This window comes from Chaetodon auriga, chromosome 10, assembly GCF_051107435.1.
Source record: "Chaetodon auriga isolate fChaAug3 chromosome 10, fChaAug3.hap1, whole genome shotgun sequence".
In the NCBI taxonomy this organism is placed as follows: domain Eukaryota; kingdom Metazoa; phylum Chordata; class Actinopteri; order Chaetodontiformes; family Chaetodontidae; genus Chaetodon; species Chaetodon auriga.
The window spans coordinates 10,555,724-10,569,145 of record NC_135083.1 but is presented as its reverse complement, the minus strand read 5'-3'; the positions used below and the strand labels follow the sequence as shown (position 1 = coordinate 10,569,145).

Here is a 13,422-nt window from a genome sequence, read left to right as displayed (position 1 = left end):
GGTTTTTGGTTAGCCAAACCCTATTTTGAATTCCCTACACAATAGGGGTGAGGGAAATGGGCTTGTCGAGATGGCCAACAACCTCCCCTCCCTCCCCGGGTCTGTCCCTGTGTCTAAATGAGGACAGAAAATAAACAAACACTGTACCTCAGATTACTGGGCGGAGGATAAGTCTGCACGCTTTGACAGATCGCTGCTCCCTCCCTCTCTCCATTCAGCCCTATTCCCCCTCCCCCTGTTCTCCTCCCTGCTTCTCCTTCACCCCTGCTTAACATCCTTCCTGTCCTTTTTCCCTCCTGTACTCCCCCTCACGCCATCCATCCCTCCCTCCTTCCCTCCATCTATTTCTCCTTCACCCCTCCTTAACACTCATCCCTCACACTCTCCCTCCCCTTCTGGCCGGCTCCTGCAGCTCCTCCTTATTTGTCTCGCTGCTGTCTCTTTCCCCCTCTTTTACTTTAGCTGTGGAGCATCAAAGTATGCTGGTTTAAAATCCTGGGAAAGTATTGATCTAAGCAGAGAGGAGGTAGAGCAAGGTCACCTGGCCCAATTCAAGAGAGACCACAGAGTATCAGCAAAAGGCCTTGACTTCGAGCGTCTGTCTCCCCCTCCCTCTCCCCCTTTCTCTCCTTCTCTCTTTTCTGTATAATTGACTGTTTAATAAAACATGTTTCCCCTAAAGATTCATACATCCAAAATCAGCCCAAACTGAGAATCAATGTTACAGTTTAACCAATGAATACCGCTCTCTCTTCACATTCAGCAATTCAAACTGACCCCCACCCTGTTGACAGGGCTTGCCATTCAAATGCGCAGCTCTCTCTCCTTGCTATCCTTTGCATGGGTCACGGACTACATCCTCCTAGCATGTGGAATGCCAAAATACAGTGGGACCAGTCTGTATGTCAATCAGCCTCCTGAATCCAATTAAGATCATTGGGATTTGGCCCCGCTACCCCTTTGTGCGTCAGACAATCAATGCCAGACAATGGATTTTGCCGGACCATCCCTGCGCACCTGTCCACACTGCCACCGCGTACCGGCTGTAAAGAACATCCAATTAACTACAGGGATCATACTGACATTATTGAACTTTTCTCTCCACTGCCTGCTCTCATCACTTCACATGTACTTTTGAAAATTGACTCACCCTGTACTGTAGCTACTCTCCGGAGGTTTGATGATTTTTGTTTATGATTGTGACACACATTTCGTCAATCTGGCACAAGAGACTTTCGAGATTTAAAATGCGGATCCCATATGGCAGCGTCATACCCTCTGTCTCCCTTTTTAAATGCAAGAGGAAGGGAAGAGCAGTAAGGGGGGTTATCGATACTGGAGATGGTAATAACCTTCAGTCTGGCATGGGGATTTTCCATTAAAGGTCACCTAATCCACTTAACATATAAACTTTTAGGACATTTTCCAAACATCTCTTACTACCATCCATCATATTTTTCAAAGCAATAAAAGGAAATTAAAACTGTCCATGGGTTATTGTTAACAGAGCGTTTTCGCCACGGAGTCATGAAGAACTCCAATCCTATCTGGCTCTGTCTTCCTAACAGACTTACCAAGTTTTAGTTGATTAGTTGTTGGCAGCTGCTCAATCACCTTACAGCAATAATACCTAACAGGTCTTGACCCCACTTTGGTGGCAGGTGGAGGAGAGTGAGCAGGTTGCGCTTTACTTCTTCTATGGCGATTCTGCATTTAAGTAATTCAGTTACTCTACCTTCATGTATATTCCTTCTTTCTATTTCATTTACTCTTGTCGCTTTGCAGTGAGTCAGCCTGCTGTTATTTGTATTCTTTACAGCCTGCCAGACACAACTGCAATATTAAACTCAGTGAGACAAGATTGCAAAAATTACAGTCGCATGTTGAACTTCGTCAAGAGGCTTGAAACGAGGCTGTTTCAGCCCGTCGACGTAGTTATTCCACCATAGTTCTTGCCAAAGATGTGTCCGGAGCACCATTTGTTAATGAGCTGCTCCCTCTCACCTGCAGCTCATCCCGTTACTCTCTGTCTCCATTTCCCCTCTCGATGTTGTTCCTCCCGTCACTGCCGGGGGTGTGTGGCTGGGGGGGGGGGTGGGGGGGGATTGGGAGTGAAGCATTTGTGTGTGTTCTCAGTAAGTGGGAGTGGGGAGTGTCGGGCGCGGTAGTTTAACATTCCAGGAATCCATCCACGGTCGAGCCTCATGGTTGTGTGATTCTGTCCATTGTGCAGAGGAGGGCAATGAATGGCTAACCCACTGCATAGCTCCGGAGACATTCCCCAAAACGCTGCCTACGCTCACACATACCCGTATGCACACACTCTGCAGAGCAACCTGCACTTTAAACGTTGATTCATATGCTCTGTGAGAGCAGAGATGCACTCTTAAGTATCAAAAAATAGTGATATTAATATAGCAGGAAAAAAAGCTTGTGTATGAATAGTTATGGAGAGTGAAAAGCTCGGTAAGAAATTTGCCTTAACTTGTTGCTGGTAAACATCTTACATGGTCGATGGAGTCGTCCTTTACCCTGCGTGTACAAAAAGTCTTCACTTGAGCTGCAAGATGGCTCCTCTCCAAAACAATCTCCCTCCACGCTACAGAGGATCTTCAAGCCCTCTCCATATATGCATTTTACTCACTCACACAGCACATGCACACTCTCGCACAAAACACACACACGCTGCCATCCTCTGCGCACGCATGTGGGTGGAAGGAGAAGGAGAGCAGAGGAGCGAAAGAAAAAGAGAGAGAAAGAGAGAAGAGAAGCCCTAACCCTTTCCCCTCGGCTGGTGGAAAGTGAAACTTCAGAGTTTTTCTTCCTCCCCCTCTCCATAGTGTTTGATAGTGTAGCACTGGCAGCCTCTGTGTGCCCCCCTGCCCACTCTCTCCCGTTGTGTTCTGGTGGCCAGCTGCTAGCAGAGTTGCAGTTGTACGTGAGTGGGTGGGTGAGACTCGTTTCCTGTGCTCCTCAGGGCTCCGCTCCAACAACTGCTGCAGCACGCTCCGGCCAGGGGCCACGGGGGCCACTATTCATAACAAACAGGGGGCTGGCTCCTCTCCTCCTCCTCTTCCTCCTCCTCTTCTTCCTCTTCTTCCTCCTCATCTTCCACCATCACCACCACTACCGCCCTCATCAACATCAGCATACTGCCCACCCACTCCACCCACGCCACTGCACCCCTCTGAGCCTCGGCCCCTGGAGTCCCCCGGTCTGCGGGCTGGGGCAGCCCCACTGCGCTCAGAAGGGTTGGACATGGAAGTGGAAGAGGCCCCTGAGGGCCCGGAGCCCTCCACCCTGCCTGAGGTAAGCACACAGAGCCTGGCTCATCTCCAGGGCAGAGGCTGTTCTCTGGGTAGCGCTCCTCCAGTCAGATAAAAGTTTGTAAGAGTGAGTGGAGATAAGCATCCAGGGGGCAGCTTCACCCTGCTCCTGCAAACACACTGAGGGGGTTGAGGTGATGGAGAATAGAAAGTGGCCAGTGTCGCGGTGGGAGGGTGGGGCTGTGGGTTTTTATGAGGAGAAGTGGAGGTTAATGGGGTTATTTTTCATCATTGGAAAGTCTTTTTTACACACAAGCACATCTCTCAACCCCTCTCTGTATCTCATTCTCTGTGTGGAATCTGGCATATTTCCTCCCACACCGGAGAAGAAATGCTGTTTCTTTTGTTTGTTTTTCTTTTCTGTATGCTCTCTTTGCCTTCTCTTCCTTTCAGATTTCCAGTTCCTCACTCTTGTCTCCCTTTTCATATAATCTTTTTTAATATAGCTAGACCCGATTTCGCCATCATGTCAAGAGTCTTTGCTCAGCATTAGCGGTAATGTAGTTTATAATGGTTACATTAGAGATGACACATCTAGTCACAATGGCAGCGTGTGCTTAGAGATGGCAGATAACGGGCAAGGTAGTGAGATGAGACTGAGTAGAATCAATACAAGTAGACAATGAGAGGTTTGCTCTCACAGCCCAGGAAATTGTTTGTTCTGTTCGGTGTGTGTGTGTGTGTGTGTATGTGTGTGAGTGTGGGCGTGTGTGTGAGCATGGCAGTATGAGCATGTGTGGATGTGAGTTTTGTGCCAGTCCGTGTGTGTATTCTGGTGAGCATTTAGGAGCAGCATTTGATTTTAGTGGACCTGCCTCCCAACAAGCCTCCCTATCTCTGCGGACAAGCCATCTGTTTGCCCAGTGCATGGTGTTCTGTTCTTAGAGAGAAGGAGGAGGAGGAGGAGGAGGAGGAGGAGGAGGAGAAGGTAGACTGTAAGGGCCGAAGAAATGGGTGGGGGTGAAGGAATGGCAGGAGCATGAGGCTGTTTACACCTGGTATTAACATGCGTGTTGGGTGATCTGATCAGAAGTGGACAGCTCTAAGTACGTCGGTTCACACCTGGCATTACGATGCGTCTCCACATGCGTCTTGAGTTAAATGCAAGTACACGTACATCATTTCCTTTTGCAAAATCCAAATGTGTTGTTGTTTTCATCAGCGCAGCAGCCCAACTTTAGTAATTATCATACTGCAACAAACAGATGCAATGTTTTTTTTTCTTTTTACACAAAGAAAGAACTAACTTCATTTAGAACAGCAGTAGAATTTACAAGAAGGCAAAAATAGTTAAGAATTTGTCATAGACAGCATTTCACAAAGATTCTAAAGTTGCTCCTAACTTAACAATTTACAAAACTGCACCATTTTTTAATGGAGTGCTTCAGTCAATAAAACGTTGTCTTCTTTCATAAATTTTGTATAAATAGTAACTTAATGCCTTACAAGCAGGCACGAATGATTAAGAATTTACTGTAGCCGTTTCGCAAAGTTTATCATGTTTGTCCTCACTCAACAAATCTGAAAATTGTGTGATTTTTAAAAGGAGTCTTGGAATATTTCAGTTACTAGTTCATTTGCGAAATCAGTCGAAACAGACAGACAAACATCTGCTGCTTAGTCAGACAGCCCGTTTCATGTGTACTCACGCAGAGGAGGTCAGTTGAGTAGGTGGCCCTTCAATATGGCTCAGGACACATGTGGCCCAGACCTCCTCCGAATGTGGTCTGAGTGATCGGATCTCGACGTGTCCCCGCTGCATCATTGGGTGCATTCACACCTGTCCACATATGATCACCCAAGACACACGTTAATACCAGGTGTAGTTTACATGGGATGTAGATGAGAGAAAAGAGAGAGTACGGGTGCACCACGCTAACATCCGAGGGATGGTTTAGTGTATGTATGTAGTATCAGGCGGGTGACATTATGAAGACTGTAGATCAACCTAACTGCTCATTCTGTGTCTCATAGGGCAGCTGTAGCATCCGGAAACTGTCAGCTATTTACAAGACGTTTTCTTTTCTGTTTTCTGTGTTTGCTTGCTAATCTTTAACAATTTATCCATGTTTTCAAATCATCCTGATCTGTTGTTTCTCTTCTCTCTTTTTTTTTTTTTTTTTTTTACTTTCCTGCTTTCATGCCTTTGTTCCTCTGTGTTTCTCATACGTGTGAAAAAAAGGTTGTCTTCACAGCTTGTCTCACCTGCCTGCCTCCTGCATGCCCAGACAACATTCCATACAGACCGTATAAACGTGTGTGTGTGCCATAACGGGATGTTTTGTGCTTACAGGAGGGTGTAAAAGACAAAGAAGACATGAAGGAATACAGCACAGGTATGGTTGAGGCTTTAAAAGCTCTCACGTGCAGATAACTTAAAAGAGAGTACCTTTTGTGCCTTATCTATTTCTCTCACTTTCACTCTCGCTCTCCTTCTCGCTATCTCGGCCTTGGAAGGTGACCAGTCTCCTGTCGAGAGGGATCAGATGGGCGAGGAGGGCTGTGCTGGTGGCTTGACTGTGCCTGCGTCAGGGTCCGTGGCTGGCAGAGGGACTAAAGGGCTGAGGGTACTGGGAGAAGAGGTTGGGTCAGTGAAAAGATTCCTGCCAGAGCCCAGTGCCTGGCCCTCACAGGGGTTCGCCTGCTCCCTGTGCAAACGGCTGTTCAGCAGCCTGGAGCATCTCAGGGAACACGAGTACCGCCACACCCTGTCTCTGATGGCCTTGTCCCTGGACTGGCCAAGCATGCAGGGTCCGCACCAGCAACCTACCCAGCCCCAGTCCCAGCCTCTCCACTTCCACCAGTCTCTCTACCGCCCTGCAGTGGCCGAGCCAGCGCCGGCACGCTACCTCTGCTCCCAGTGCCCCGCCAGCTTCACCCTCAAATCCAACGCAGACCGACACGAAAAGACCATCCACTTCAAGAAGAAGTTAATGCAGTGTGTGTACTGTCTGAAACACTTCAGAGACCGCACAGACCTGCACAGGCACCTGTCCTCTGTGCACTCCAAAGAGAGAGGGTACACCTGCCCTGCCTGTGCCAAGGCTTTTAGCACCCAGAAAAACCTGGCGACACATGTCAAAGTCTGCTGCCAGATGGGGTCAATGCCAGGAGCTGTACTGGGAGGCGGCGCTGGGATGGAAATGTCTCAGGGTGGGGTTATAGATTCACTGTGGCGGCTTTCTCAAGAGATGAAAGTCGAGAATCATAATCTCAGTATCAATGTGGAAAATTGAGACTGGAACTGGAGGCTTCAGGCTTATGTACACACACTCATACCCATTAATTAGCAGCATATCCTCACATGTGTTGTACGTACATGCCAAAAAATGCTCCGTGGTGTCATTGCACTGAGAAGGGAAGCGCTCCTTTTAAAATCAAATGTCTGTTGACATTATAAATACCTAGAGACACTTCTCTTTTCTTTTCTTTTTTTTACAACTTGTTAAATTTGATGTTATTCTATAATTTTTTAACAGGTGATCTAATATGAATTGACAGCTTACACGTCAATGTAAAAGTGCTATGCAAAGCAGTCCACTTTTTTAAATGGTCTTTAGGTTTGTAAATAGTTTGTTTGTGCACTGATCGGACCCATGAGCAGGTGAACTGCTTTCCGTTGTGGTGCCGGGTGGAGAGACAGGGGTGCGGCTTTACGCCTCCCAGACCTAAACCACTTGTCTGGTTTTCTGTCGCCAGTCACCAGTCTGACTAAACTCTTCTCTCCTTTTTAGGCAGAGAGATCTTTATCTTTGTGTCCACCCCTGCATTATGGGCACAAAGACACTCAGACACAGTTTGTGTCTCCCAGGCTTCACTGTGGCCCACAGCACACACAACCACACCACCTGCAGGAGCTTTGTAGAATTGCAGCATGAGAGCAGATTTGACACCCAAATCAGGTTATTTCTGTTGCCAGTGGTGGTGCACCTCAACAGATATGAAAAATTAGCACAAAACTTGATGGAATATGTATCAAAGCGTTGTGGTTGCTCTTCTTTCAACCGCAACTCAAAGATACAAGATAAAGAAAGTAATTAAATCGCAGATCCACCTCCACTGGACACGTAGAAGCTTGTCCTCAGTCATGTGTCTGACATGATTACCTTCAGTCAGTGCTGTCAGATCAGTGCAGATGGAGGGGATGTGCCGAACGAGACAAAGCCAGCTAAAACAATAGACCAGTTACAGCTCAGATGGGGGTTGGGTGGTGTCATTTTTCTCTCTCTCTCTCTCTCTGTCCATCTCCTCTGTCCCAGATCTGTAAGTCTTCTAGAGGATGAGTGTGGCTGGAGCTGGACAGTAATTGGTCCTTCACGGCTCCGGCCCTCCTTAACCCCTGACCCCTCGCGTGAAGAGGAAGCGGGGACAGAGGGGCAGATGCCCTTTAAACCAGATGAGCGTAGTGATGTCACTGCTGCAGACGGATAATGGTGTGGTTGTGAGCACAAGGTAGAAAATGGGGGATCAAGGGAGACAAGTGGGAAAATACAGGAGAGGAATAAAGGAGAGTGGTGGAGGGTGGCGTGGAGCCGGAGCAGAGCCGCAGGAGATTGGAACGAACACTGGCTTCGAAATCATTGCTAATGTAAATTCACACCAATTTCTGCCAAATTTTCAAACCCTGCAACTATAAACCAAGATGATTCTTGATACAGCCCAGTTATAAAGGTTTATTGTGTACACCCATACTGTGAATACTATACCCAAAGGGAAGACATCCACCTGTGTTTCCCTCTAATATTCCACAGTGGCTCACAACACATAGAACTGTAATTTCTATGTGCTCAATAAAAGCAGAACTGGTGTCTACTGGGAATATGTCCCCTTGCTGTTATATATGTGTATATATATATTTATATATATGTACAGGGAACTCCCAAATGCCAAATCCCTTCTAATGCAAAATCCTCATTTCTCAGGTAGCACACTCTGTCCTAGCCAGCAGCTGAAACAGACTGGCAGGCTCAGAGAAGTCAGGAACTAATCAGGAACTCTGCAGAGCCAACCATTGAGGAGAAATGCTGTGCAGCTGCTGTGTGGCATCTTTGACTTTTTCGAATATGTGTTGTAGTAAATGTTAAAAAGATCTTTCGTTCTCCGTTATGAATTTTCTCACTGAACAGAAACCCATGTACTGTACACAGATCTGTACTTTTCTAAACAGAATGACGTTCTGCTTGTAGTTTTTACGCTGTAATTAAACTGTGATGGAAAATGTGAAAACTTCTCTGTAGTTCTTCTCCTTTTAATCTGCGTGTCAGGTGCGTATTCACACGATCGCAAAATCCCTTCGTTCTGTCTCTGCATTTTAAGTCGCCGCTCTGAAAGAAATGTGAATAACGTGCTCGAATGTGTTGTGCAGTTGATGTGTACTTGCATGTTTTTGTGCTGTCGAGTGTTTAATCAGAGCAGAAGTCGATTTGCAGATGGAGGTAATTATATTGTATCACTTAAAGCTTATAACCCTGAACCGTGTGTGTGACCCTCCCTCCTTTATGAACACTAGATGTGTACAGTAGTGTGTGCTGTGCTTGTCTGCTCATAAATCCAGTCCTGATCTCTCAGGGTCGTACACTGTATGCCTTGACTGTAGAGTTTCTCTCACACACACACATACACGCATCACGCACAAGCACACACACACACACACAATCTGTTTACTTGGATGCCCTTCACCTGGCTTATTTACCATTTAAGTCTAGACCTTGAGATAATTGGCTTACCAGACCTCTACACAAGATTGGGACATGGTATTAACATTAGTTGTTGTTTTTTTTGTTTGTATTTATTTATTTATTTGTTTATTTTTTGCCCAAGCCTCCTCCCGTGTGTGTGATTTTATTTCCCAACCTTCAGCCTCCTTGTCATCGTCTGTGTTTGTCTTTCTGTCTGTGTTTTTGCTGTCCATAGCGGAGACCTTCTAGAGCAGCTACTGTAAGGCAGCCTGACTGTCGTGTCGTGTTTATAGTAGCTCTTTGCCTTTATTGCTTTAGTATGGAGGAAGAGCTGTTGCCAGGGCAACTGTAGCTTTGACTGGGATTGGGGTGGCCATGGGAATTGATGGTACATTTCCAGACCATGCCGCTAATTAAATGTAATAACTGAAAAGTGACGTCTCGGTTTATTTAAACGAGCTTCATTCAACACTAATCCCCCCCCCCCCCCCCTTCTTTTTTCCTCTCCACCATCCCTCTCTCCCTCCCTCCTTCTGCCTCCGCAGTGAATGACTTCACGGTGATCCGTAAAAAGTTCAAGTGCCCCTACTGCAGTTTCTCTGCTATGCATCAGTGCATCCTAAAGAGGCACATGCGCTCCCACACCGGTGAGAGGCCCTACCCCTGTGAAATCTGTGGCAAGAAGTTCACCAGAAGGGAGCACATGAAGAGACACACGCTGGTGAGTGCAGCTGCGTGAGCACCAGCAGGGGGCAGTGAATCACACCTTAAACCAACAGGTGAATTGACATTTTGGTTTTCCGTCCCACAGGTCCACAGCAAAGACAAGAAGTACGTGTGCAAAGTGTGCAGCCGAGTCTTCATGTCGGCAGCCAGCGTCGGAATCAAACACGGCTCGCGACGTCACGGCGTCTGCGCCGACTGCTCGGGCCGGGGCATGGCCGCGCTGCTGGACCACAACGGGGAGGTGGGAGGGGACATCTCTCCGGAAGAGGAACTGTATCCCGGCGACCGATTCCATGATGACCAGGCGGAGTGCGACGGTGATGGAGAGGGGGAGGAGGAGATGATGGTCGAAGGGGACGGGGAGATGATGGGAGAAGGCGAGGAGGAAGGGGGGAAGTGGAAGGACTCAGGGATGACCGCTGAGGCACACGGAGCGCTGGACAATGAGAAGGAGGAGAGCGACTCCTCGGCACAGGAGGGGGAGCAGCAGAACGGGAGCGAGAGGGACTTCGCCTGGATCTCCTAGAATCTGTCAGGCTCCTGTCAGTGGCTCGTCGACCAATCTCTGAAGATCTCTTGCGATCTCTCTGGCAGAATCCTCTGCTCTCTTTACCCATCCGTCCCACCGCGGGCAGGCCTTCCTTTGAATGGAAATGCTGTAGGGTGACGCGCGACAATGATCATAAACCATTATGAGTCAACACACTCAAATGCACACACACACACTCACACACACACACACACACACACACACACACACACACACACACACACACTTAGGCTATTCTCAACCTTGACTGCCACAGTAGAAGAGCGGTCAAGAGGTGGCTCGAGTGCGAGGCTTTTTCTGCTTACCTCCTTTACTTCTGATGCAGTGTTTTTGTGTTTCTTTTTCTCGAGGGTTCAGGCCAGAGTCCAGTAGTTTTCTACTCTGTCACAACAGGAATCAACGAGGACGCTGCCAAGGACACGGCCAATGCTGGGCTGCAACTTTGTGTGTTTGCCATCACAATCACTGACAGTGTAGGGAAATAGCCAGGATTGGGGGTGGGTGGGATGGGGTGGGGGGGGATGTCTTGGTCCCACCTTGGTCGTACTGTTTCTTGGGGAAAGTGTCTCTCTACAAGTGAAGGGAGAGGCTAAATCTATTGCAAAGCTACGTGTGTCAGAGGACCGGGCAGCCCGATGGCACACTGTTGATGCAGAGTCCTACTGCCACAGACTTGCACTTTAATGACAACTGACTCCTATCAAAGCCCTGAACCCGTGGTTTACATTTTTGATCTGACCTTTACTTACCTAAACAACTCGGTGACCGCACCTACCTTTAAGGATATACTTTATGTCCTCTTGACTGTTATCACGATATAGAAATCACTGAATCTTTGTGCAGATTGCTGTTTATATAGCCTTCGCCTTTCAGTGGGGTCCTTAATCTTTTCTTCACTTAAGTTTACCACACGGTTTCTATCAATCCATTCCAACAAAAACTGGAGATCTGACTAATGTACATACGATTTTTGGGGGGGATTTGAAAGGGGAAGGTGGAGAGTGTGTGTGTGTGTGTGAGACGGAGAGAGATTGAAAGAGACTTTTACAGTGTGTGTAAGAGTTCAGACCCTCTTTGTGCACAAAGTGGACATCACTCTCTGCTTCCCCGTTTGGAAAATCAACACAAGCACACAAGGGATCCACATGACCTACACTATTAACTCTTTCCGTCTCTCTCGCTGTCTCTGGAGGTGGTGATGATGCGACCTGGACCTCACACCTGAGGAGGAGCTGCCTTTGTTTGAAAACTGTTTTTTTTTTTTTTTTTGAAATTTCCTTTTTCTTCTTTCTGTTTCCGTCTCGGTCAGTCATGTAATTCCAGTTTCTCGTTCCAGAATATGCAGACTCTTTCCACATGGTTTATCTTTCTTTCGGCGATCTGTTTTCTCCGGCTTTGTAAGGTTAAAAGAAGAGGATCGAAATTGTGCTTGAAAATTCTGAGTTTTGATATTCGTAGAGTGTAATATTAATTTGTTTTGTTTAACAGCTATTTATTGAAAAACCTGTGTGTGGATTCCTGATTTTTGAGAAGTCATTCCCTCCTCGCGCTCTGTGTGTGTTGGGTAGAACAGGATGGGTGTTTGTAAGCAAGAATGTTTGAGTGTCCGGTGTCTAAAAAAAAAAAAAGTCTATATTGATTTCTTAAGATTATTTCCATGTTATTGACAATTCAAGTGAGGCAGATGACTTGTCTTATTATTATGATTATCAGAACTATGATTACTGTTGTTGATGTTACTATTATTAATTATTATTAAGTGCTGGATGCTAAGCTTTATTGTGTGTTCTTTTTTTGATATTTTATATCTTGTATAAGAAAAAAGCTTTTATACTTTGCCTTGTTGTGGACAGCAAGCCATGGGGCTTTTATCAACCTTTTATTGTGCCAGTTTACGCTTTTTCTGTCGTATTTGCTTTTTTACCAAGGGGAAAAACAACTTCACTGTCAAACTTCTCTGTTAGATATTGATTGAAACATATATTCAGCACACGCTTTTGCATCACTAATGTACACTAATTGATTAATATCGAACCAAAAACAATCTAGTACCTTGTATACATGAAGTGCTTTTGTTTCACAGTCTGTGTGTGCAGGTGCTTTTGGATTTATTGTTGTGGTTAACAGTTTTGTTGTTGGGTTGTTTTTATTTTTGAACCTGTCACAGTTTGAAAAAAGTGCACATGTTATGGTATTATTGTGAATATGAAGGGCTGTGTGAAAGGACCGGCTAGATTTAGAAGACCGCATCTTGAAACCAAGCTGATTTTTCTTTTTCTTTTTCTTTTTTTTTCCTAGTTTCTACTGTCTCACGCCTCGCATGACACACAATCAAAAAGAAATGCTGCATGCAGGCAAAACGCTCGTGGTGTTGCGTCTACATGCTGTATTTCTCTGCCAGTGTTTTACTGGCTCGGCTCTTGTTCATTTACATAAAGGGAAAGTGAGCGCTGCAGCAGTAACTCTGGGAAACATTTCGTTGCCAGTGCGGGTTGCACACATCAGGCCTCTCTGCTACAGGTGCCATGGACTGCACTTCCCATTAACCCCCGCTGAGGAACTGTCAGTACAATGCGATTTGTGACGCTTTCTTCATGTCTGGAAACTGTCTTTATTTTATTAGCATTATTTATTGTGTTTTTGTTCGACCCATTTATCAAATAGTTGTAATTTTTTGGGTTCCAAAAAAAAAAAAAGAATTGAAGAAAGACAATGGGGTTAGGATTTTTATGAATGTCAGTTGTGGGTGTGGAAGGAGCCCATGATCGGTGACAAATCTCTGTCCTGTGGTGCTGTTGTGACCACTGAGAGACATCTGGATGTATGTGTGACTCCCCGGCCCTGCGCTCTTCTCACGACCTGTACTGTATGTCTTCTTCCTCATACTGGGTTGTACTTCAGGAAAACGTCTGCCATCAACCCCTCAATATGTGCCTCAATGACATTTCACCTGTGTGCTTGTGAGAGCGTTTGTTTCCGAGAAGATGAATGCGTGTTTGTGTCAATGGATAGAGATTGCTAACATGCGACTGATCAGATTAGAGGTGCAAAATGTTTTTGAGGATAAAACTTCAAAGAGACAAATCATGATGGGCGACTAGATTCTCCTTCCCACCGTGTGTTGATGACCTTTTGTGCCCTG

At 46.3% G+C, this 13,422-nt stretch overlaps 1 protein-coding gene across 5 annotated transcripts in view; it reads left to right on the top strand.

Moving 5' to 3' along the window:
- Window positions 1-12,979, top strand: part of zbtb46 (zinc finger and BTB domain containing 46) — a 61,026-nt gene extending 48,047 nt beyond the window's left edge. For 2 of the 5 annotated variants that reach the window (XM_076740193.1, XM_076740192.1), the window contains exons 5-7: window positions 2,978-3,309; window positions 5,620-5,662; window positions 5,784-8,552. In XM_076740193.1, coding sequence (XP_076596308.1) covers window positions 2,978-3,309; window positions 5,620-5,662; window positions 5,784-6,562 — 1,154 coding nt within the window. In that variant the 3' untranslated portion in view covers window positions 6,563-8,552. Of the gene's footprint in view, window positions 1-2,977; window positions 3,310-5,619; window positions 5,663-5,783; window positions 8,553-9,549; window positions 9,726-9,815 lie in introns of those variants that run through there. The other 3 variants (XM_076740197.1, XM_076740195.1, XM_076740194.1) reach the window with 2 other exon arrangements.
- The last annotated feature ends 443 nt before the right edge of the window (window positions 12,980-13,422 follow it).